The sequence below is a fragment of the Loxodonta africana genome, chromosome 22, assembly GCF_030014295.1.
Source record: "Loxodonta africana isolate mLoxAfr1 chromosome 22, mLoxAfr1.hap2, whole genome shotgun sequence".
Lineage (NCBI taxonomy): Eukaryota > Metazoa > Chordata > Mammalia > Proboscidea > Elephantidae > Loxodonta > Loxodonta africana.
In genome coordinates, this window is record NC_087363.1 from 77,029,557 (window position 1) to 77,053,132 (window position 23,576).

General features: G+C 39.2%; 1 protein-coding gene across 4 annotated transcripts in view; it reads right to left on the reverse strand.

The window, feature by feature from the left end:
* The window catches only part of NCAPG2 (non-SMC condensin II complex subunit G2), a 122,270-nt gene that overhangs the window by 86,004 nt on the left and 12,690 nt on the right, over nucleotides 1-23,576 (reverse strand). For all 4 annotated transcript variants that reach the window (XM_010600288.3, XM_010600289.3, XM_010600290.3 and 1 more), the window contains exons 6-11: nucleotides 21,309-21,443; nucleotides 19,544-19,638; nucleotides 16,887-16,956; nucleotides 9,844-9,930; nucleotides 8,285-8,380; nucleotides 7,430-7,555 (exon numbers count right to left, since the gene is read on the reverse strand). In XM_010600288.3, the coding sequence (XP_010598590.1) occupies nucleotides 7,430-7,555; nucleotides 8,285-8,380; nucleotides 9,844-9,930; nucleotides 16,887-16,956; nucleotides 19,544-19,638; nucleotides 21,309-21,443 (609 nt within the window). The remainder of the gene's footprint in view (nucleotides 1-7,429; nucleotides 7,556-8,284; nucleotides 8,381-9,843; nucleotides 9,931-16,886; nucleotides 16,957-19,543; nucleotides 19,639-21,308; nucleotides 21,444-23,576) is intronic.

Consider the following 23,576-nt stretch of genomic DNA (forward strand, 5'->3'; position numbering starts at 1 on the left):
GAGAGGTCTATCCATATGCCTCTTCCCCATACTTCCTTGTCTTCAATTTTCCAATCCTTCCAACTCCCTCACCACCCAGCCAAACCATTAGCCACAGCTCATGAATCAGTATACAATCACGCATCTGGTCATTTCTCCTTCCAAGCAAAGTGAACAACCAGGTGTACTGCTCAAAGTTCTGTCCATTGGGAAGATTTTCCTCCCCCACTGTCCTTCGGGCAGGTCCTAGAAAGGAGGTGTAGTGCCACTGTCCACTTTGAGTGGTGCAGGCATATGGCACAGAACCATCTGTAAGCCAGGCATGAGTTTTCTCTTCCACAGGGCACTAACCATAAGGAACTCCCCGTGAGGCCATAGGTGCAGACTGGGAGAGGGCAGTTAATGTGACCGGAGTGGAGACCATGGATATCTGGGCCACTTTCGCATGCAACTTACTTGTGCCTTCATGTCATGCTCGGGCCCGATCTCATATATATCAGTTCCATTTAATGACAGAGTGCTAATGTGCACACGTGACTTCATGACTCTGTGGATCAAACAACACCCAGTTCATGACGGGAAGCTCAGGCAGCATGGTGACTTGGGGGCCCATAGTTAAGCACTCAGTCTTTACTAAGGCCCAGTAACAAGTCAAAAGCTGTTTCTCAAAAGGAGAATCATGATTTTCAGAGGATGGCAGGGCTTTGCTCCAAAACACTAAGGGTCTGTACTGTGATTCACCAATAGGGACCTGCCAAAGACCCCAGACAGCATCCCTATCTGCCACAGACACTTCAACCTCCCTTGGATCAGCCCGATCATATGGCCCAAGTGGCAGAGCGGCTTGCACAACAGCCTGAACATGTTGCAGAGCCTTCTCGTCCCGGGCCCCACTCAAAGTTAGCAGCTTTCCAAGTCACTTGATAAACAGGCTGGAGTAGCACATCCAAATGAGGGATATGCTGCCACCAAAATCGAAAGAGGCCCACAAGGCATTGTATCTACTTTTTATTTGTGGGAGGTGCCAGGTATAACTTATCCTTCCCTTTAGAAGGAATATCTCAACACGCCCTGCACCACTGGCCCCCTGGAAATTTCACTGAGGTGCATGGTGCCTGAAATTTTGTGGGATTAATTTCCCACCCTCTAGGATGCAAACGGAAACCCTGATGATGTAGTGGTTAAGAGCTACGGCTGCTAACCAAAAGGTTGGTAGTTTGAGTCCACCAGGTGCTCCCTGGAAACCTGCAGGACAGTTCTACTCTGTCTCATAGGGTTGCTGTGAGTTGGAACGAATTGACAGAAATGGGTTCGGGTTTTTTTTTTTTTTTAAAGCATGCAAATGTTTACCACTAAGTGCAGAGTCATAGGCAGTTCTTCCTTACTAGGTCTGATCGGTATGTCATCAATGTAAGGACCAGTGTGACATCTTGTGGAAGGCAAGGCAATCAAGGTCCCTACAAACAAAATTGTGACTTAGGGCTAAAGAGTTCATATACCTCTGACGTAGGACACTGAAGGTATACTACTGGCCTTGCTAGGTGAAGGCAAATTCCTTCAGGTGGTCCTTCGAAACAGGTATGGAGAAAAAGGCATTAGCCAGATCAATAGCCACAAACCAGGTACCAGGAGATGCATTAATTTGCTCAGGCAATGAACCACATCTGGAACAGCAGCTGCAGTTGGAGTCACCACCTGGTTGTTTTTGATAATCCACTCTCATTCTCCAAGATCCGTCTGTTTATTGCAGAGGCCAAATGTCCTTGATGGTGGCAGTAATCTCTGCAATCACTCCAAGAACGTGGTATTGTTTTTTGGTTTCCTATTTTCCCAGGCCGGGTCATTTCTAATGACTTCCACTTGGCCTTTCCTACTGTAATATCCCTTACTCCACTTGTCAGAGATCCAACGTGAGGGTTCCACCCGCTGCGGAGCATTCTCTGTTACAATCATGCATTCTGGAACTGGAGAAACCACTGCAGGATGGGTTTGGGGACCACCAGACCTGCTGTGAGACAGACATGAGCTGATTCCATTAATAACTGGACCTCCATATGTCCCCACTCTGACTGCTGAGCCACAGTGACATTTTGCTTCTCCTAGAATTTTTAGTGTCAATTCAGAGTCAGTATCCAGTAATCTCTGAAAAGTCTGATTACTTCCTTTTCTCCAAAAGACAGTAACTATCAAAAAGGCCATAGATCCTTTTGGGCAAGACCTGGAGGAAGATTAATTAAGATAAACTTCTGGCAGTGTAGTGAGGTCTTTTCTCAAGGGGGCCTGTCTGCCTGTTCATTCAGGGAGTTGTGGGTCTATAAACTGGATCAAGTCTGGGAATTAACAGACAGGCCATGACACTTTATTCTGGCAGTTTGATTCCAACTGCCATTCACTTGACCTAGAATTCATCTGCTTGTAGAGATCAAGTAAATATTTAGCAGTTCCCATCTATTTCACTCCTAGGGACACCATGACTAAGTAGCCAACGTCATAAGTCCTTAAGTCAGACCATTCTGGTTACTGCTTTGACTGCACTGTCCACTACAGTGGCCACGCCCACCTTGCCTTTGTTGATTCAGTGCCACCACTTGGTCCCTCCCACCATGGGGTCCAATCAGCCCCATTGTAGTTAGGTGTCTTAATTCAGTTAGAGCAGTTCCCACTACCAAATCTGACTTACATAAAATGCAATCACAGCAGTCTTCAAGGATGCTGGAGCTCCCTTCACAAATTTGTTCCTCACCACTATGGTAAAAGACATGTCCTCTGGGCACTCCACGTGTGGGTCTGTGGGTCTAACCTGATAAATGCACTCTAACATGCCAATTTCCCTAACCTTTGGATTCTTTCTTTTATAGTACACCAAGGCAGGTCTGGTACTTCAACTTCATTTAGTGCAGGCTACCATGTAATCCATGCTTCAGTGACCCAACCAAATAAACTATTAGATATTTTCCTAACTTCTCGCACTGAAACACTGAATGAAGAATCTGTGCTTAAGAGGCCCGTATCAAAAAACTCAGACTAATCCAACTTTATGTTTCTTGCACCATTATCCCACACCCTTAACAGCCATTCCCACCCATATTCCCCAAGTTTTTGTTTGTATGTATAAGAAAACTCAATAAGTTCTTTTGGAGTGTAGTGTACTTTCTCCTGGGTCATGCTTTGTCTCCACCTTTTGGGGCTTGCTGTGGCTTAAGTCTAATTATAAGTCTAGAAGTCAAAATGGGTGGTAGGGATGTGTTCTGAGGACCCTCCGCAATGCTTGTAAATCATATGCCTCAGGCGATGCCTCAAGCAATGACTCAGATGCCTCCCCAGGGGACGATTCAGACAAGGCTCTTCAGTCACAGCTGAGTTAATCACATCAGATGGGGGTGGACGGGCAATGGTTTTACTGGGGAGGATGGTTTAGCAGACAAAGATGGAATAGTCTCTTCAGACGGGAGTGAGAGAGCTGACTCTGTTGGCAGGAGTGATTTAACGGAATTTAGGGGCTCACTGTCTCCAGTTTCCTGATTATCTGCCCGTATGTCCCAATTCCAAGTTTCAAGATCCCATTTCTTCCCAATCAATGCCCTCATTTTAACTTTAGACACCACTCAAGGTTGGGAATGTAACTGCCACTGTCATTCAGCCACTCTGTCAATTAAGATTCTGGTTTTAGTTTTCGGCAATATCAGCACCGTTACTACAAGAAATCAGACTTTCCTTCAAGGCACAAGTGGAAACTTGGAGGTTGTTTATGCTGCTCTTAATCTGTGACTCTGAAGCCCTAAGTTTATCTCTTTCTATCACCACTTTGTCTAGTGACTGTAGGACCAACCAACCAGTTTCCTTATACTTCTCATTCTGAACAAACTGTAGAAAGGTATCAAACATGAGATCACCTCTCACCAACAGCTGATCTATTGGTGGTGATATTTTGCATATTTCCATTGCCCCTCATGCCATGGATTAGTAGTAGCCTCTTTACTACTGGAAGCAGAGTCACCAACATCTTTAAGACTAACCAGACTTGAGAATGAATTTAGAAAACTCATCCTTACAATTTTGTTTCTCTAGAACCACTCTTGGTGTGAAATGTCTTAGGCTGGGTTCTGTAGAGAAGCAAAACCAGTGAAGCGTATATATTCGTGTATGTGTATATGCATGTATATATGTATATGTAGAGACAGATAGATATTTGTATCAAGGAAATGGCTCACACAGTTGTAGAGGTTGGAAAGTCTCAAGTCTGTGGGTCAGGATGGAGGTTTCTCCTGACTCACATGGCTGCAGGGGCTGACAAACCCAAGATTGACAGGTCAGATGGCAGGCCTCTGGCTCACAGCCAGGGTAGGCCCATGAATCTCAAGATCGACAGGTAAAATGGCAAGCTGCTGGCTCACAGGCTGCAGAGGCTGACAAATCCCAAGGTCAGCAGGTAAGCTGCTAGCTCAAGTCCCAAGAACTAGAGGTCAGATGACACAAGCCAGATGCAGGATCCACAGCAAACAAAAGCCAGCAAGCTTTGCCAGAAAGTCCAAATATACTGGATGCAGGCCACATCCCCAAGGAAACTCCCTTTCAACTGATTGGCTGCTCATAGCAGATCTCATTAGGGAGGTGATTATATCAGATATTATTATGAAGATGATTACATCATTACATAGCTGCCAAACTACATCAAAACTGCCAAACCACTGAGAGTCATGGCCCAGCCAAGTTGACACACAACCTTAACCATCACGCCATGCTGCACACCTTTCGTTTTGTAAATTAACACTAAACTCACCTTTCTAGAAACTCAATTCATTTCTAATAAATGACACAGAAGATTTACTAATATATTCATAATATTATATTAGATTATTATATCACTTTATATATTTTAATCTTCCTATGGGCAATAATAACCAACTATTTTAGCACTAGGGGTTGTGCTAAATGTTTTATATACAATTTTTCATTTAAACCTTACAGCAATCCTATAAAACATTATTACTTTTCTCAGTTTTACAGAAGAAAACTGGATTAAAGAGAAGTTATAACAAAGATTACACTTATTAAGTGGCAGATCTGGGATTCAAAACAAAATTTGCATGACACCATGCTTTTATTCAGTACACTACACTGCCTCTCAATCTACCCAGCAAGTGGTTTATAATTTCCTAACCACATATATTCAGTTCAGGAGCAACAAATACAAATGCTCTACAGGGCTAAGCACTTACTAAAAGTGAGTAAGATAATTTTTGTTTCAATAAGTTTCACCTGATAGTAGTAGGGAATGGTGGCAAAACTGGCGGCACATAGTTCATCAATGTTCAAAAAATTGGTTTACAGTTTGAAACACGTAAGTTGAAAAGAGCAAAACTTTTGATAATTTTTTGCTAAAAGCTACTGAAATCTAGTTCTGCTTTGTCCAGCAACGTTTTCCCCACAAACTCTGTCATGATCAGCAAAGTAATTACAGATAAATGTACATGTGGATAACACAAACATGGAAAAGTACCAGTAATTGTTCATTTTATATGATACCCAAAACCCAGTAACCTTGAGTCGATTCTGACTCATAGCAACCCTACAGGACGGAGTAGAACTGCCATAGAGTTTCCAAGGAGCGCCTGGTGGATTCGAACTGCCAACCCGTTGGTCAGCAAACATGGAAAAGTACTAGTAATTGTTCATTTTATATGATAGATATGCAAATACTCATTGTACTTTAACTTTATGCTTAAAGTTTTTCTTAAGTCAGAAAACAAAGAAACACACGGGTATTTTAAGGCATGCCATTGGTAACCACCATTATCACTGTGATCTTGCTAATTTTGTTTCCCCAAATTTTATCCTATTAACTATAACAATAAATGGAAAACCTGGTGCTGTAGCGGTTAAGAGCTACGGCTACTAACCAAAAGGCTTGAAGTTCAAATCTACCAGCCACTCCTTGGAAACTCTATGGGGGAGTTCTACTCTGTCCTGTAGGTTCACTGTGAGTCAAAACTGACTCAACAATGAAGAGTTTGTTTTTTTTTTTTTTAATAACAATAAATAATATTCATTGATTAACTTTTGTTAGAGAACCCTAGGAAACCCTGGTGGCATGGTGGTTAAGGGCTATAGCTGCCAACCAAAAGGTCGGCAGTTTGAATCCGCCAGGCACTCCTTGGAAACTCTATGGGGCAGTTCTACTCTGTCCTATAGGGTCGCTATGAGTCACAATCGACTTGACGGCAGTGGGTTTGGTTTTTTGGTTTAGGGAACCCTACAAATGCTATTATGGAAATGTGAATAGAGAAGTAAAGGCTAGCACTCTCCAGCTAGAAGAAAAAGATCCACAAGAGCCCTTTGAAATATACATTGCATCCTAATAGCCTAAAAGGGAGCTCTGGTGGTGTAGTGGTTAAGTGCTCAGCTGCTAATTGAAAGATTGGCTGCTGGAATCCACCCAGTGTCTCTGTGGGGATAAAAGACCTGGTGATCTGCTCCCATAAAGATTACAGCCTAGAAAAACCCTACAGGGCTGTTCTACTCTGTCAAATCGGGTTGCTATGAGTCTGAATCAACTTGAGGGCACCGAACAAAAATGTCCTAAAGAACTCCTTAGGTGATGCAAACAGTTAAGTGCTGGACTACTAAATTAAAGGATGGGAGTTTGAACCCACCCAGGGGCGCCTCGAAAAACAGGCCCGGTGATCTGCTTCCAAAAGGTCACAGCTTTGAAAACCTCATGGAGCAGTTCTACTCTGCACACACAGGGTCACCGTAAGTTAGAATTGACTCAACAGCAACTAACAACAACAACGTCCTAACATCTCATTTAAAAAAACAATCATTTGAAAATTAAATTGAAATGAGCATTATTTGTAGTCTCGCCTTGAAATATAACTAGTGTTTGCTCATTCATTCTATCCAACCTTATGGCAGACAATGTCACAATATTCATTTTATAGACAAAGACACAGAGAAGTTGAGTCACACATAAAGTTACATAGCTATGAAGTGAGAAAACTGGAATTCAAACCTAGGATATCTGACCCCAGAGTGTGTGTTCTGAACCACTATGTTATGTTGCCTCCCTTTTGGGAAGACAGGAATACATGTAAAATGAATAAAACTACGTAAAGCAACAAATAATTAAATGTCCCAAAGGTAGTGTTGAGACGGCAAATTTTTTAAAAAAATACATATTTACCACATTAAAAAAAAATTAGCTTAAAAAAAAGTGACTAAGAAGAAAAAAGGACATCATGGATTCACATTATTACACAAAACATCAAGGAAGAGAATGAGTGTTTCTTTGATGAATGCTCAAGACTTGGAAAAGCATCCCACTTAGGGATCCGAGTACGAGTAGAGTCAGAGAGGGAGAGATGGTCAGGTTATACTGACAAGCGAGCAGTAAATATACCCGCCTGGACCGAGCTGAAGTTGGCAGGGTTCAACCACATGAAATACATACATAGAGTTCCTCGAACTGTTTCTGGATTTCACTATCCATTTCAACAGCATTAAAGTTTGGATCCCTGATAGGAAATGCTTCAACAAACAACAACGCAGCATTTGATCGAACTTCAGAGTTTCTGGCCTATAATAATAAAAAAGAGTATTTCAGATCTCAAAGAGATAACATATGAAGCCTGCAGTCTAGTGTTCCTAAACACATACTTCTATTATGTCAACACAGACTTATTTACAAACAAATTTCAAAAGACATTTAAATCGAGCAAACTTGTGAGACCTTCCTTAAATTAAGCCAAACTCTCAATGTCAATAGCTATCAAAAGAAAAAATCGGTTGCCTTACTTCAAAAGTCCCTTCGTATGTCAGTAAGAGACATCCACCATCATATCCTAATTGCTGACACTAGGGTTATCTGTATTGAAATATACTCACGAGTTAATCTGAACACTCGTTAAAGGTACTTTCTATCATCTTGTTCCCCAGCTACCAACACACCTGGGAGGCATGTAAAGTGCAGATTACCTAATCGTGGGCAACTAGCCATGGCCCAGCCTGCAGGTATTGTTGTTTTTAATACATGTTGCTATTTCCCTTCACTGACATAGTTATTTAAAAAATGACTATGTAGTTTTAGCACTAATTAATTCAGATTTCCTGTTGAATGGTTCCAAGAAATGCTTTTAATAAAAGAAAAAAAATTCACTAAAACATTCATCTCCAAATTTCACAAAGCACTCACTCAGCCTCCAATCTCATTTTTATTGCCTTAATACAATTTTGAATTATGGTATGCTAAATCCAAAAGCATGATTAGTACATTCTAAACATGAATTATATTTTTTGAAATCTGTACCTTTAATCCTCTCCAAAGGATAGGTTTATACAATCTGTAAAGCATCTCTTCCACTCCCTGTCGAACTTTCTTTTGATGGTGAAAATAACTCAGCACCTAAAGGCAAATAAAAAGCATTTGAGGAAGAAGCCATAGTTTACCTGGAGCCCAACAATACATTTTACAATCTAATATTCTTTCTTTTAATTCCTTTTCTGCATTTTCCCATAAATTTACCAAATAGTGATGTTTATAACATCTTAATTAATTAAACTACCAAAGCAGAAAATAAGATATGGAAAAAAAAGTCTTTAGTTATTTGGTACCAGGAGTAAAGCAACTATATCAAAATTTTGCACAGTTTAACGTGACGCCATTCTTTACTACTATGTAGGATTCGAAACATCAAAAAATTTATGTGAAAGAAATAACCCAAACTGATCTACAATTTCATAAATCGCACCAAAATTAGGGGAGGGAATCCACTGTTTACATAATTTATATTATGTTCTAAACAACATTTATACATTCTATTTATTCTTTAACATAGTTGAGTTTAAAAATCAATCTTTATTTTAAATATATGACATCACAATTTTTAAAGCCCTCTAGAAAACTTAGTGGTCTAGATAAATCTCCAGGTTCTTTATCCTTCTGTTGTTACGTGCTGTTGAGTCAGTTCTGACTCATAGCAACCCTACAGGTCAGAGTAAGACTTCCCCATACGGTTTCCAAGAAGTAGCTGGTGGATCTGAACTGCCGACCTTTTGGTTAGCAGCCAAGCTCTTAAACACTACTCCACCAGAGATCCTCTTTATCCTTGGGTAACTCAAATTAAAACATCAATAATATAAAGAAAAGTAATTTCACTATATAAAAAAGCAAAGAGGTACTCTTTGTTTACTTAGCTTCTTGATACATGGTTGTCAAAACTACAACAAACAAAAACAGAAATTATCCTGTGGGTTAGAATGCTGACAGACAGCATCCGCCTAACTTAACCAAACACAGAGATCAAATTTTCCAGTTCCTTCTGCCAGGATCCTGATGATGAATTAAACACCTATCAGAGAAATAACACTGACAGCAACGCTCTATTAAGTCAGACCACTTACAAATATAATGATAAAATTCATATGTGAATTTTAAAAACAAAGTATCAATCTTATCAAAAGAAACTACCAAAGCATTTGTCCATTTTGATTTGCAGAATACTGAAATAGAATTAAGTATATAAAAGTAAATAATAAAAACAAATCATAAATACCCTCTAGAAATATGGTAGTGGCAGTTAAAAGAATGATGATTTTGGAAATTTTTATGTCAAAGAATGTAATTAAAGCTTTCTCAATTAAGTTCTGAATGTCTTAACAATAGTACACCTTTTCTCATTAGTCTTGGGAGCAGTAATAACACGGCCAAATACCAAATATCCAGATTCTTAAAAATCCTTCTGACTGCCTGTGAAAGCTTAACCTAATCTTTAAAATTTAACCAAAAAAATTATCTAAAACAAACAAAAAAATTACTTGAAACATAATTTGTATAAAATTCATAACATTAAGCTATGCCTTACTTACCTCTCGTACTTTTGAATGCACTGGGGACTTTCTTTGAAGATTGATTCCGTGATACATGAAGTCCTGAATGCAATCATTCTCAATTGTCTGAAATAAAAAACATAATACGAGGCACCTGACACGGGTGTGTATGTGTACACATATATATAACATGATAGTACAACATTCTGAATACAAAAATAAACTTGATCTTTTGATGACATATAAAATCTTTAATCAAGTTTTTTATTTTAACTTTACATCTCTTGGATTTCCTTTTAGCTTCTTCTTTTATCTTATTTGACGAAATAAAATTTGTGTTAAATGGCAGAGCAAGCTTCCACCTACCACTAGGGTTTACTCCAAATCCAGACAAAGTTTAAGGATATAAGTGTAGTATACCCACTCCTCACTTATCAACATGATTAGGTTCCAGAGACCAGGTTGTTATGCAAAAATCGGTATTATGCAAAAACGGAGGATGACCACATCAGATTACAAAAATGGAGGATGATTACATAACTGCTAAATTACATTATTATGTAACTGCCAAAGCACTGAGAATCACAGCCAAGCAAAGGTGACGCGTAACCTTAACCATCAAAGCCAGAATCACTCTTGTCTTGCACGTTGGAGTTCATTATTGCCAGACACACATTGTTAGTGTGTAAAATAGCCAACAGATTTTTTATTATTGTTGTAAATGTAAAATGCCAGAAAATGAGATAGTCGATAAGTGAGGAACAGGTGCAGTGTGACAAAGACCTCTTCTGAGTCATCCCTGACCAGGACGACCTTCAGAACATAGGATCTGTTCCAAGACTCTGAACTACTTCTAAGGTACAAGCTGGGCTTCCAAACTGACTGAAGGAAGATCCTTCAGGAGTGCCGCTGAGAAGCAGCAGGGGAGGAGAGGGAGGTGTTCAGTGTTCCTCAATTAACCCCTTATATTAAAGTTCCTCCAGATGGGAATGGCTGAAGAAAAACCAAGCAATCAAGAGTAGCCAAGAACTCCAACAGACCATCCCCTGAACATTCCCAGCCCACCCCCCTCCACATACCAGATTCCCAAGGGTTTAGGGAATAATGCTCAGTATAAGGAAACCTTACTATTAATCACTGACTCAACATCTTTGAAAATGTTTCCTTCACCTGAAGCCACTAATAAAACTCAGCATCACTAAATGAGGGACAACCAGATTTACCTGCCATGTGATGTGATGAAATATGAGACACACAGCACTACCTATGAAGTACTTGTGCCAAAAAAGTTGAATCCAAACCTTTAGAGCTAACTACCAGAATATGGCACATTCTATAGGACAACTAACCTGGATTCTTAAGCATACTACTGCCATAGGTTTATTAAAAAAAAAGAAGACGAAATTGTACAGCCAGCTGATGTAACCAAACGTACACGCATACAGGGTGAATTGGCAAATGTTGTGTGGTATGTATTTTTACAATAAAAAAATATTAATTCAAAGAGAGACAGAAAGTGTAGCTGCCGATGCTGCTGGCGAGCAGCCAAGTGCTTCATGGGTTCTGGTTTCTTGGTTTGAAGGTTCAGAGTCATGGTTTCATGGCCCATCCCAGTTAGCTGGCCTAATATTTTGTTTAGTGCTTCTGTTTTATCTCCTACTTCACAGCATAGTGCCTGGGGTCTTAAAGTTTGCCTGCGGCCATCCAAGGGACAACAATTGGTCTCTATTTGCCTGGAGCAGCAGAGGAAGAGGGACAGTCAGGAATAGGAGGAAACAGAATGTGTGGCTAATTGCCTCCTATGCCATGAGACCAGAAGAACTGGATGGTGTCTGGTCACCATTACTCAATGTTTTGATCAAAGATTCCATAAAGGAATCCTGATGAAAAGGGGGAAAATGTACAACAGGGTTTCAGATTCCCATGTGTCATACACTGAACTGTGTCCGCCAAAAATATGTGTATCAATTTGGCTAGGCCATGGTTCCCGGTATTGTGTGATTGCTCACCATTTTGTCATCTGATGTGATTTTCCTATGTGTTGTAAATCCTACCTCTATGACGTTAATAAGGTGGGATAGGTGGCAGTTATATTAATTAGGCAGGACTAAATCTACAAGATTGGATTGTGTCTTGAACCAACGTCTCTTGAGATACAAAAGAGAGAAGTGAGCAGAGACAGGGGGACTTCATACCACCAAGAAAGCAGTGCCAGGAGCAGAGTGTGTCCTTTGGACCTGGGCTTCCTGCACGAAGAAGCTCCCAGACCAAGGGAAGATTGATGACAAGGGCTTTCCTCCAGAGCTGAGAGAGAGAGAAAACCATCCCCTGGAGGGACACCCTGAATTCGGACTTCCAGACTACTAGACTGTGAGAGAATATATTTCTATTTGTTAAAGCCATTTACTTATGGTATTTCTATTAGAGAAGTACTGGATAATTAAACATCATGGAATCCAGACCTTCTGGAACCATGAAACCCAGATGAACCCCTGAAACTACTGTCCTGAGGTAATCTTTAAACCTTAAACCAAAAACATCCCCTGAAATCTTCTTTAAACCAAAAATAGTTTAGCTTAACTAGTAAACAATGTCTGCCTTGAGCATTATGCTGTTTTAAGGTCTATCTATATGGGATGAAATTGAAAACAGCAACTCAAAAGATTAGATACGAAATGTAGGGGGCAGTAAGTGTACGTTAATGGAGGAGGAACAATTTGAAAAAGAAGAGTCAGTATGGTTGCACAACTTGAAGAATGTAATCAACGTCACTGAATCATACATGTAGAAATTGTTGAACTGGTGTATGGTCTGCTATGCATATTCTCAACAACAAACATTAAACAAATTATACATACATAAAAAGATTCTATAGAACAATCCTGACTGGAGGAGGTACAGAGAGAATTTCAAATTCTGGTAGAATCCAGACTTTCTGGGGCCATGGAGACTGTATGAACCCCTGAAACTACTGCCCTGAGATAATCTTTAAATCTTAAACCAAAAATATTACCTAAAGTCCTCTTAAACGAAACAATAGTTTAGCTTGATTGGTAAAGAATGTTTGCCTTGAGCATCCTGCTATTTTAGGGACTCTCTATATGAGGTCAGGTTGACAACTACCAACTCGAATGGTCTGAGAAGGAATTTAGGGGGCAGTGAGTTTATGATTGGGTGGGACTATGCAAATAAGGTGCTTGTGGCCCACCAAGGGGAATGGACAGCTTGCTAATAATGCAAATAAGGTAGGTAGAACCCTTGCGCTTATGGGACCATGAAAATAAGGTGTGTGGAATCCTACAAGGGGATTTAGTCAGTTTTGCCTTCCTGCTAGGCTTAAAATGAGCCAACCCAGAGGCGGAGAGAGGGAACCCCACTACCACCAAGAAAAAAGAGCTGGTAGAGGAGCGTGTCCTCTGGACCCCAGCTCCCTACGTTGAGAAGCTCCTAGACCCAGGAGACAGAGATCTCTAACACTGGAACCAGCGAGAAATGGCAAGTAGCAGCAGCAGGGAAATGGTGACAGAAGAACCAGGAGATTGGCAGGAGATGGCGCAGTGGGCTTTCTTACGGAATGAGAAAGCTGACAGCCCTCGGGCAGGGGGCTTGCTGGTGGAGTGGGATGCCCCCAGGAACTTGTCATTAGAGCTAGGCTTGCTGAGCCACAAAGCTAGAGAGCTCAGCACCTCCAGGCCAAGGCTTACTGGCAGAGTGGGGTGCCTCTGAGCACTTACTGCTAAAGAGCTCTGTAACACTTGCCTGAGCAGGACACAGGCCAACCCAGGGGCTGAAGGGCCAAGATTCTGGAAAAAGGCCTGCCTGTGGGCACAGCTGAGAAGAAGCTGTTCAGATCAAAGAACTGGATTCTGAGTCGTTTCTGATCCCAAGTTATATCCCGTTACTTCCCTAGTAAACCACTTAACTCTAAGTACGGTTTGTGAGTTGTTTGGCCATTGCAACGAACTGTCAAACCGAGCAGGGAAGTACTAGGGATCGATGGCTGGTGTCAGAACTGGTAAAAAAGTTGGAGAGAGGAGGTATGACTAACTAACCTCCGCCCATAGGAATCAGCCTTGAGCTGTTGATCTTGATCCTCCTTCCCCCTTATGAAGTTAGATGAGGAGGAGGTCTGATGCTGCTGCCACGTAATTTTTAGAGCATTGTATAACCACATTATTTAGAGATGCATACTGAAGTACACAGAAGTGAAATGACATGCTTGGGATTTGCTTTAAAATACTTGAAGGGATAGAGAAACGAAGTAAAATTGAGAAGTACAAAATGCTGATACTAATTTGGAACAGATTTAGTCAAATAATTAAGTTTTTAGTTACAAATACCTATTTTTAAAACCACTATAGAAGATAAACTGCCGACCCTTGGGTACTGGATAGAAGAAAAGGGGACACAGGACTCTAAAGACAAGTATTCCTTCCTGTGAATAAGCTTTATGCAGTAATAAAACACAATACAAAAAAGAAAATCATAATATCTTGGTTTTCTCAAAAAAAAAAAATATATATATACACACACACATTATAAAACCATTTGAAAAGCTATGAGCAATAAATAGTAATTTTTTGTTTCTAAAAGAAGTCAGTGGCAAATTATAGCATGTAAATAAGCTTAGCGCTGGACATGAGAGCAGAGTCAACAGAAGTTGAAGCTCCAAACATAAGGAGGCTCTGTCTCCAACCCTGGAAACTGCAACTCCACCTTCTGGTTCCTGGTTGGTTCTTCCAAAGAAAGAAAAAACGTCAGGGTGAAAGAATGGATTGTGGAAGACCCCTTTCTTACTTGTTCGGAATAAAAATTTTACTCTCAAAGGAAAAGAAAACACATTCAGAACTCAGTGCATACGAGAAAAATATAAGGAATATCAGAATTCCTTTCGATTTTTCCCTCCCAAGAAGGATTTTTTTAGAATGTTTCATTGTGATTGTTTTCATAAAATAAAGGTTATAGACAGAAGAACTGATGCCTCTGAATTATGGTATCAACAAAGAATACTGAATACACCATGGACTGCCAAAAGGATGGCCAAATTTGCCTTGGAGGAAGTACAGCCAAAATGCTTATTAGAAGCAAAGACAAAGATAGCAAGGCTTTATCTCACATTCTCAGGACATGTTATCAGGAGGGGCCAGTCCCTGGAAAGGGACATCATGTTTCGTAGAGGGTCAGCGAAAAAGAAGACGACCCTCAGTGAGATGGACTGACACAGTGGCTGCAACAATGGGCTCAAGCATAACAACAATTGTGAGGATGGTGCAGGACCGGGCAGTGTTTCGTTCTGTCGTACATAGCGTCGCTCTAAGTCGGAAGCAACTCGATGGCACCTAACAACACCAACAGTCATTACAGGTTAGCCATATTGAAAATGAATGTAATTTCTTAAAATTCTCAAAAGCAATGTAACTAAAAGAGGTGCCTAAGAGTCTCAAGCTGCGCTGTCCAACAGAAATACAATGCGAGCCAAAAATGCAATTTAAAATTTTCTAGCAGCCACATTGAAAAGACACAGGTAAAATTACACAAATAATATATTTTGTTTAACCCAGTATATTCAAAACACTATAATTTCAACATGTAATCAATATTTTTAAAAATATTGAGATATTTGTCTTTTTCTCTGTACTAAGTCTCTGATAATGTTGTGTGTATTTTATACAATAACAAAAACCCAGTGCTGCCAAGTCAATTCCGACTCATAGCGACCCTGTAGGACAGAGTAGAACTGCCCCGCAGAGTTTCCAAGGAGCGCCTGGCGGATTCAAACTGCTAACCTTTTGGTTAGCAGCCGTAACACTTAACCACTACGCCACCAGGGTTTCCTAGATTTATTTTATACAATAAATTTATTTTATACAATAGCACATCTAAATTTGGACTTGACACATTTCAAGTGACCAATAGCCACATATGTACTATCATATCTAGTTCAAGTCTAGGATTACAAAAATGATAAACAGCAAAATCTTGATGTAATTCACTCAAACTACACATCTCAATGAGTAATAAGAATCTTAGGGGGTGTGTATAACCACATACCCAAAAAAAAACTAAACCCACTGCCGCCGAGTCGATTCCGAGTCATAGCGACCCTATACATAAATGAATACAAATGAGGACAAGTACTATACTACATCTGTCACATAGTTTTTTATTTGACTTTTGACAGAAGCATCATTAACACAGGTTTTAAATAACTCTTCCCAAACCACTTGTTTAAGCATCCCTGGTGAGCAGTGATTGAGCGCTTGGCTGCTAACTGAAAGGTCGGTAGTTTGAACCCACCAGCTGCTCCATGGGACAGAGCTGTGGCAGTCTGGCTCTGTAAAGATTACAATCTTGAAACTGTCTATATGGGGGATCAAACTGACAACAGCAACTCAGAAGATGAGACAGGAACCTTAAGAGCAGTGAGTTCATGAAAACGATGAAGGAACAACTCAGAAAAGTAAGGTGAGAATGACTGCACAACTTGAACGCAATCAACATCACAAAATTGTACGTGTAGAAGCTGTTGAATTGGTGTATGTTTTGCTGTGTATATTCTCAACAACAACAACAAAGTAAATAAAATTTAGAAAAAAAATTAATGAGATTAGTTATATACAGGAGGGATGAATAAGGAACAGGGTGGAAAGGATGAGAGGATGGAAAATGGTGGGAGGGAGGATTGAGAATACTTTTTTCCATAGTTTTGCCTTTGCACCTTACATACTCAAAAAAGACAAAAAACAAGGATAGGGAAAGTCCAAAACAGAATACAAAGAAAAATGAATGAATCTAATTGTATTAAAATATTATTCATAACCACACAGAAGGGGGAAAAGCTGTATTTCAACTGTAATCTTTAGAATAAAGACAAAAAGAATTGTGAACAACAACAAAATATTACCATCTTAGAAACCCTATGGAGCAGCTCTACTGTCCTGTAGGGTCAGAATTGATGGCAACAGGCAACCATCTATTCAATAACTATTATTGTTAGTTGCTGCTGAGTTGATTCAACTCTTTTAATAACTAGAATACAATAAAAATAAGTGTTAACATTTAATAAAATTAAGAGCAAATACCTCCAATATTTTCCCTGAAGCCTTTTTCCAAGCTCTGAAATAGATTTCTGCAATGTGTACCATCAAAGATCTGTCCCCGGGGGAAAAAAAAAATCAAAATATTTTTAATGCAAATTCAAAGAATCATACTTTTAATGTGTATCATTTTAGTTACTCCCCTATTCTAGGGAAGAAGAAATTCAAGTTGAGAATAGTGGTTTGAAAAGATATGCTATCTACCTGTTGCAGCAACCAGGAAAAAAAAAAAATTTGAGAAGGAGGATTGGAGTGATAAACCGCTTCCTTCTTCCTCCGTCAAAGCTTTACCAGAATCTTAGTATTTTCTGTGAAACTTTGAGAACATGGTCCAGAACCATATTTTAAAGTCAAATATTTTTTTAAATATAAATACATTTTTGGACTTGGAGTCCTTTTGGATTTTCTAGGCTCCTGATTCCCTCAGGTACAGAGGGTCCTAAAATACCAGAGCTGACTCCAGAATCACAGAATTTTAGAAATCTATTAGTTCAACTCACTCAAATATAGAGACCCAGAATCAAATTCCAACTTGGTACACACACAGATGTCTGACATCGGGACAGTTAATAACCAAAGCCCGCCTCAGCAGATGATTGTGCGGGTTGAACTTAAAAATGCAGATTAAGTATCTAGCACTATATCTACTGTACAGGAAACATTTGCTGTGTTAGGTGTGTTGTTGTTGTTAGGTGTCATCAAGTCAGTTCCAACTCATAACGACCCTATGCAAAACAACAAAATGCTGCCCAGTCCTGTGCCATCCTCACAATCTTTGCTAACCTTCAGCCCAGTCGCAGCCACTGTGTCAGTCCATCTTATTGGCGGTTTTCCTCTTTTTCACTGACCATCTACCTTACCAAACATGATGTCCTTCTCCAGAGACTGGTCCCTCCTGATAACATCCAAAGATGTTAGATGAAGTCTCGTCATCCTTGCTTCTAATGAGCAGTCTGGCTATACTTCTCACAAGACAGATTTGTTTGTTCTTCTGGCAGTCCATGGTGTATTCAATATTCTTCACCAGCACCACAATTCAAATTCAAATCAATTCTTCTTCTGTCTTCCTTATTCATTGTCCAGCTTTCACGTGCATATGAGGTGACTGACAACAGCAAGGCTTAGGTGAGATACATCTTAGTCCTTAAAGTGACATCTTTGCTTTTTACCATTTTAAAGAGGTCTTTTGCAGCAGATTTGATTTCCTGACTGCTGCTTCCGCGGACACTGATTACGGATAAATGAAATGAAAGCCTTGACAACTTCAATCTTTTCTCCACTTATCATGATGTTGCTTATTGCTCCAGTTGTGAGGATTTTTGTTTTCTTTATGTTGAGGTGTATGTAATCCATATTGAAGGCTGTAGTCTTTGATCTTCCTCTGTAAGTGTGCTTCAAGGCCTCTTTACATTCAGCAAGGAAGGCTGTGTCATCTGTGTATCGCAGATTGCTAATAAGTCTTCCTCCAATCCTGATGCCCTGCTCTTCTCTTCATATAGTCCAGCTTCTCGGATTATTTGCTCAGCATACGGACTGAATAAATGTGGTGAAAGGATACAACACTGATACACACCTTTCCTGATTTTAAACCATGTAGTATTCCCTTTTCTGTTCAAATGATTGCTTCATGATCTATGTACAGGTTCTGCATGAGCACAATTAAGTGTTCTGGAATTCCCATTCTTTGCAACGTTATCCATGATTTGCTATGATCCACACAGTTGAATGCCTTTGCATAGTCAATGATATCCCTGGTCCCATGTCTTCTTCTCAACCCCACTTGAATTTCTGGCAGTTTCCTGTCAATGTACTGTGGCAGCCACTTTTGAATGATCTTCAGCAAAATTTTACTTGCGTGTGATATTAATGATATTGTTCAGTAACTTCCTCATTCAGTTGTATCACTTTTCTTTGGAATGGGTACAAATATGGATCTCTTCCAGTCCATTGACCAGGTAGCTGTCTTCCAAATTTCTTGGCATAGATGAGTGCGTACTTCCAGTGCTACATCTGTTTGCTGAAACATCTCAAATGGCATTTCATCAATTTCTGGAGCCTTGTTTTTTGCCAATGCCTTCAATGCAGCTTGGATTTCTTCCTTCTGTATCATAGGTTCTTCACCATATGCTACCTCCTGATATGACTGAATATCAAGCAACTCTTTCTGGTGCAGTGACTCTGTGTATTCCTTCCATGTCAGGTATGACCATTAGCATATTCAAAGAGCTTGCAGAGCTAACACTAAAATGTACATCTCTAGATTCCTATATTGCAGAGCTCCTTCTACCAAAATCACGTAATTTAGTCCATATTATATTCAAAAAGACACATTGTACTCAAAATGTTATCGGAAATAGTAGTGATACGGCCTTTTTAAAAATTGTTGAGGTTGAGTTTTAACTGGCAAAATAATATAACTATTTAAAGGACTACCACAAATTAAAATCTTAATTCAAGTGGTCACTACTGAAAAGGAATTATTTTCTAAAGAAGGGAAAAAAAAAAACCTATCCAGTTACATAATAAACAATATAACAGTTAAAGGTTCCAATACTTAAAAAAAACTTAAAAAATTAGGTCAAATAGAATCTTACAAAACCAGATTAAGATGGCACAAAATATTAATTACCTTTAATACTTACTTTTGTAATCCCTGTAACTGGTTTTTAATGGTCCCGTGGATCATTTTAATAAAGTTTATATTCCAGTTGAAGAGAGAACTAAGAAATCTTCTTCCCTATAGATAATAAAATAGGATAATATTAAAACTGCATCAAAATAAAAAGCTTCCAATAACTAAAACAAAAGAACAATTTTTGAAGGTTTAGTGACTTTAAAAATTTGCTATTCTTAACAAAGTAAATATAAATAATAATTTAGAACATGTACATTAAAAATCAGTTGGGGGAAAATGCCTCAAGTGGCAGTCATTTTAGGATGCGGGTGCATCTGGGGATGGGCTGTGGGGGTCTTGGAGTTACGGAACCCGGGAGGAACAGATGAAGGAAGAAGAGCTGTTTTCCGCTGTGACTGCCAAACATCAGTTACCACTGAATCCCTTTTCCCTTGTGTAACTACAAGCATACGAATATAAAGACATACAGACAGGTATGGTTTGTGACGTCTACCATGCTATCCAGCAATTAAATGGCCCATAAACACTTCATTTTTACTGTCACAAATGTCTATATAATCAAAAATTTAAAAATGCTTGAAGCCATAGTATTTTATGGTTAGAATGAAATTAGACATCAGTTCATTTCACCTTTTATTAATGAGAAAACTGAGGACTTGTACAGTTAAGAAGATAATTGTTTGCTAAGTTACAATTTTCAAATACATATCACCTCCGAGTTGCACAGGGGTTATAAATATATCAAGTAATGTTAATTTATGTGCATGCTATAATATTACACATACAAAATTTTGAATATTTATATTCTATAGAGTACATAAAATACATCTACCAAGAATGATCCTAGTGAACACCACTCCTGACTCTACATTGTACCTATACACATTCTCTAGATTCCTATAGAAATGCCAACACACTTTGACACAAATGGCAGGTTAACTATGCTTGGAACAGACAAGTGGGAAAAATAATAGATAGTACTGAAAGCAATTTGCCAGAAGAGTACAAGATGTCTATGGTTTACCTAGAATGACAGGAACCTGACCTGATCAAATTTAAGTTTTCCTAAGTTTAGCTTTTTTTTTTTTTTTTTTAAGTTTAGCTACCTTGAATTCAAAGGAGCACAGAAAAAAAAAGGGGGGGGGGGTTTTAACACATATACACATTTATATCTGTGTTATATGTAAGTCAATATAAATAATTTGTCCAAATACAGTATTAACTTCTTTACTCTCCAAATTTCAAACAATTCTGAAAATACTTAGGGCACAGGCCACGCACTCAGCATCTTTTCCAATAACAACAAGGTGGGTGCTAGTTAGAGCGCAGTTGCAGCAGTATTTCCTGAGTGCTTGTTACATGCCAGGCACTGTGCGGACGGTTTACAGGTACCGCCTCATTTGTTCCTCACAGCAATACTGTGAAACAGCAATTCTCATTCCTACTTTACAGAAAAGAAAACTGAGATTTAAAACGGGTAAGTAGTTTGTCCAAGGTTATTCATTTACTGAGTGAATGAACAGGGATTTGAACACAACCTTTCTGACCCCAGAAGCTGAAATTCTTACTCTTAAACATATATGGCCTTTTAACCTAGCTGGCTACAGGCTGTACAGTAAGTAACAGGCAAATTATGTGAGTAGTTCTTTATAGCTAAGCTGACTTTATCATTAAAATAATGAAAATAGTACAAACAGCGACCACACGAACTTAGGAAAAATACATATTAAAAAGCAGCTGTAAAAGAGACCAAAAAAGAAAAACCAATTTACCTCTTCTTTCTTGATGTAATTAACACTTATGAAGCACTCAAGTAGCATATCTTTAATTTCTCTACTTTCCTCCAAATCATAATCAAAGCAATATAAAGCTTGGTGAATACGCCAAAGCCGACACATGTCCGCACCCTACGGATGACATAAAAAAGAAAAACGTTATACTAGGGTGCTTTTCTTTATAAATGTTAAGGTTACATCTCAAATGAAATATAAGAATATCTTATAATCATTATTCTAGGTTATTCATGAAAGGAGATAGTAAAAAGTGAATAGGTTTTAAATCTGCCAAGTGTCACATAGCTCTAGAGAACAATTTTTAAAAACAACCAGAAATATTGATAGAGAGCACCCTTAAACAGAAACTCCTGTGATGATGAAAATGTTCTATATCTGTATGGTCTGGTCCAGGAGCCACTAGCCATGTTCTATATCTGTACGGTAAGATCCAGTAGCCACTAGCCATGTTCTATATCTGTACGGTAAGATCCAGTAGCCACTACCCATGTTCTATATCTGTATGGTCCGGTCCAGTAGCCACTAGCCATGTTCTATATCTGTATGGTCTGGTCCAGTAGCCACTAGCCATGTTTGCTGACTGAGCTACTGAAATGTGACTAATGTAACTGAGGAACTGGATTTCCAGTTTTTGTTTTTTTAACTTTCAATTAATTTTTTTTAACTTTCATGTCTAATAGCTACTGTACAAACAGCACAGGTTTCCGATGTTAGAAGACATTAAAAATAAAATTGATACAAGAGGAAATAAAATTGAAAGGAAAATGGATTTTTAAAAGATAAATCAATGCTGGTGTAAGCATAAATGCTGACACAAAATAGGTTTGTCAATCATTCCCATGGCTAGCAGGAAAAATCAAATAAGCTGAGGATATAGTCAAAAAAGGTTTTTTTTTTTTTTTTCCCTTATAAAACTTACTGCTCCTTGGAAAGGGTACAGTGAAATAGGCCCTCAGACAATGCTGGTAAAAATATAAACTGGTATAAAAGTTTCTAGAAAGCGATCCATAATATGCATCAAGATTCTTCAAGTTCATAGCCAATGACCTAGTAATTGTATTTCTAGAAATCTATCATAAGTAGAGAAATGAAGGTGAAAAAAGTCGGAAAGAAACACCTTACAATAACAACAATCACCTTGGATGGCAGAATTATGAATGACTTTTTTTTTCCTCTATAAAAACAAAACCAAACCCTTTGCCATCCAGTTGATTCCAACTTATAGCAACCCTGTATTTGACTACTGGTGGTACAGTAGTTAAGAGCTCAGCTACTAACCAAAATGCTGGCAGTTCAAGTAGACCAGTCGCTCCCTCCTTGGAAATCCTATGGGGCAATTCTACTCTGTCCTATAGGGTTGCTTTGAGTCAGATTTTCTCCTATAGTTTTCATCAACTCCCCAATTACCTAAATGGATATAAGTATCTCTTGTTGTTTCTTCTTGACTTCTGAACTGTATACTAAAGATTACAGTATGGAAACAGCCCTAGTTACATCTAACTTTCAAATACTCCAAAAGTAACTCAATCTTTAAATACTGTGGTAGCAAGGAAGGCACGGAAATACATCCCTTGGATCTTCAGGACAACCTGCGGTGGGGACACTGCTGACTGGCTGCCCCACTGCTAGCCATTTGGTTCCACCACCACGTTCATACCCAGGCCACCGAGTGACTAATCACGGCAGATGAACTTGTTGTCATTAGAAGTAGACTCGGTTCCCACTCACAGGGACCCTATGTACAACAGAAAACACCACCCAGTTCTGTGCCATCCTCACAAATGCTGCAGCCACTGTGTCAATAATCCATGTTGTCGAAGGTCTTCCTTTTTTTTCACCGCACCTCTACTTTACCAAGCATGATGTCCTTCTTCAGAGACTGGTCCATCCTGATAACACGTCCAAAATATGTGAGACAAAGTCTTGCCATCGCCATCCTCACTTCTAAAGAGCATTCTGGCTATACTTTTCCCAAGACAGATTTGTCCGTTCTTCTGCAGTCCATGGCATAGTCAATATTCTTCGCCAACAACACAATTCAAAAGCATCAATTCTTCTTCTGTATTCCTCATCCATTGTCCAGCTTTCGCATGCATACAAGGTGATAGAAAATACTATGGCTTGGGTTATCCACACTTTAATCCTCAAGGTGACATCTTTGCTTTTTACCACGTTAAAAATGTCTTTTGCAGCAGATTTGCCCAATACAATGCTTCGTTTGATTTACTGACTCACTGTTGATTGTGG